The 2,421-nt window shown below is 38.5% G+C and overlaps 1 protein-coding gene across 1 annotated transcript in view; it reads left to right on the top strand.

Moving 5' to 3' along the window:
* The first annotated feature begins 551 nt into the window (after window positions 1–551).
* LOC102297809 overlaps window positions 552–2,421 on the top strand; it is a 6,385-nt gene continuing 4,515 nt past the window's right edge. Inside the window, exons 1-2 of the mRNA XM_005952483.3 lie at window positions 552–636; window positions 2,157–2,276. Coding sequence (XP_005952545.1) covers window positions 2,269–2,276 — 8 coding nt within the window. The 5' untranslated portion in view covers window positions 552–636; window positions 2,157–2,268. The remainder of the gene's footprint in view (window positions 637–2,156; window positions 2,277–2,421) is intronic.

Here is a 2,421-nt window from a genome sequence, read left to right as displayed (position 1 = left end):
ATATCTATTCTGTATGACTTAAAGCAGTTATGACATGGTCTGATTTTCTCACCCAATAAAGGAATATTTCATATATCAGTCTACTCTTCATTTTATCAGAAACAGTTATCACAGCTCGTACATTTTCTTTTTACACATATATGTAAGCATTGAGCCAAATGTAATCTAATGCCAACATATTAAACCGTCCCATTTCACAAGCCTCGCACTTCCGCACTTCTCGTAGTACGCACCGTACATAGTACCCGTACTGCGCGTACTCCGAAGCGTGCGGTCGCTGGATTGGGATACAGCCACAGTTTGGCAACGAGCGATACAGCAGCTGTGCCGATCACCTGACTTTTTTCTTAAAAAGACACAGCACAGATACAAATTTCGCTAAGAGTATAGGGTTTTTTTTTGTTTTGTTTTGTGTTTTTTTTGATACAGCTTGTAAACTCACTGTCTGACCCATACTCCGGAACGGTAGGAGGCGGTAATGCTCCTTTACGTTGGTTGCCAACCGCCGTTAAACACAAAGAAGAAGAAGAAGACAAATTTAGCTCTGTGAGCTTGATACGTGCATCAGTGTTGCTGGACCCATCACTATTAAGTTACACGAAGTGGACAGCTCGCTGCGGTCTCTCCTTTAAACCGGTGAGTATCTAAAAGCTGATTTGACTCTTTGTGTCTTCATGTTCAGTCCTTTAAAACGTATTTAATGTCAACATGTAAACATGTCAACTGCATTTCGTTGCCCTGTACCTGTGCATGTGCAATGACAATAAAGTTGAATTCTATTCTATTCTAAAACTCGGCAGGATTTACGTTTGGACTACCTAATGAAGACGAAGCACATTAATTGATTTAAGTATTATTAAATCAGTGTTAATGTTTTGGCTTTGCTTCTTCGTCGGTTTTTGTTTGGAACGATCACAGCTGTGAAGTTTGTGGACATTTAAAGTGCGCATTGCGGAAACAGAAGAGCAGCTCACGTCTTAAACCATTCAAATGAATGAATAAATAAAAGCTGTATTTTTTGTTTGAACTACTGTGCTGCTGTTTGCTGCGAATATTTATTTAGCTCTCAGAGGTAAATCTGTACCAACTCTGAGCCGTGAAATATGTTTTTATCGTTGCATTACTCCACTTCCTCCTTCCTCTGTCACGAGTTCTAAATCTGCTACTTCCTGGTTGAAAAAAATATTTGTTCAGTGAATCGTTTTTAGTTGATTCTTAGAAACTAAAAGCTGCTCCCCAACAAAAATCAAAGTTTGTGTTTCAGTTGTTTTCGTCTGTTGCCCTGTGTTCCAGGTTAACAGTTTTTTGTTTGTTTTTGTTTTTTTTACTGGTTTTTACACTAACGTTTTTAAGTTAAGGTTGCGCAACAACAAGGTCCAGCAGCTCTGCTGGTTGTAGCAGAAACAGAAACAAAATAAAACCTGAGGCAGTTGAAGGTTTTTTTTTTTTTAAACATCATCTGAAAGCGCCGTGTCGTTAGAGTCGCGATTTTCAATATTTTGTTGTTACTGTAGGTGAATTAAAGACAGACTGTTAAATGGAAACTGTCCGAAACATGACCGGTGTAATGCTTTAATAATAGTTGCTTCTGGGAGATTGTTAAGCCTGAGATTGAAAGAAATTTGGGTTTTTTGTTCTACAAGTGAAATTAAGCGCTTAGTTGAGTAACACACTCTGTGAACCTGACCTACTCACTGACAGGTTTCCTCCAGCAAACTCCTCCTCCTGATGAACCTGACGAAATAACAGAATCGTGTAAAAGAAAAAAAAACGCATTACTCTCATAAACGTATATTATAAATACGATTATATTTCATAAGAAGAACCTTTTATCCAGATCCATCCATCTATTTTTATTGTCTATTATTATGACAAAGTGGAGAACTAAAGATGAACATCATGGTCCACACTTGCAAACATTCATGTTTCTCAGTCCACTAGATTAAAACGAGGCTCTGCTCTTTATTTGGCAAATCCATGTATCGGAAGGGCAGAAAACAGCCTGCGTTGATTAAACAACAAGTTTGTAAACTTCATCGTGGACTGTGGGGGAACATTTAACAGATTAATTCTTGGATACGTCAACACCATGAATCGAAATTTAGTGGAAGTGAAGAACCAAAAAAAACCACATGCTTGTCATTTTTCTTTTCTAGGTTCCAGGCCCTTGATTGTGATGCACTCAGGAAGTTCACCAGGAAAACTTCATCGTCACATGTTTGCTCACTTTCATGGAGAGGAGCTCCTGGCTCCTGGAAGCTGAGCAGAATGAAGGGGTAGGAACGTCATTCCTCTGTTGTGCCAAAAACTGATTTCCTGTATTTGCCCAAAATTGATTGCTCGTATTTAAACTGCTATAAGTAACTTGTTGGGCTATAATATATGAAACAGATGTCAAATGCATCCCTCATGAATGACATA

This window comes from Haplochromis burtoni, unplaced genomic scaffold (assembly GCF_018398535.1).
Source record: "Haplochromis burtoni strain Fernald_Lab_line unplaced genomic scaffold, NCSU_Asbu1 Contig_1653, whole genome shotgun sequence".
Classification (NCBI taxonomy): domain Eukaryota; kingdom Metazoa; phylum Chordata; class Actinopteri; order Cichliformes; family Cichlidae; genus Haplochromis; species Haplochromis burtoni.
Note: the sequence above shows the minus strand (reverse complement) of the source record. Positions and strands in the feature narration are given on the sequence as shown.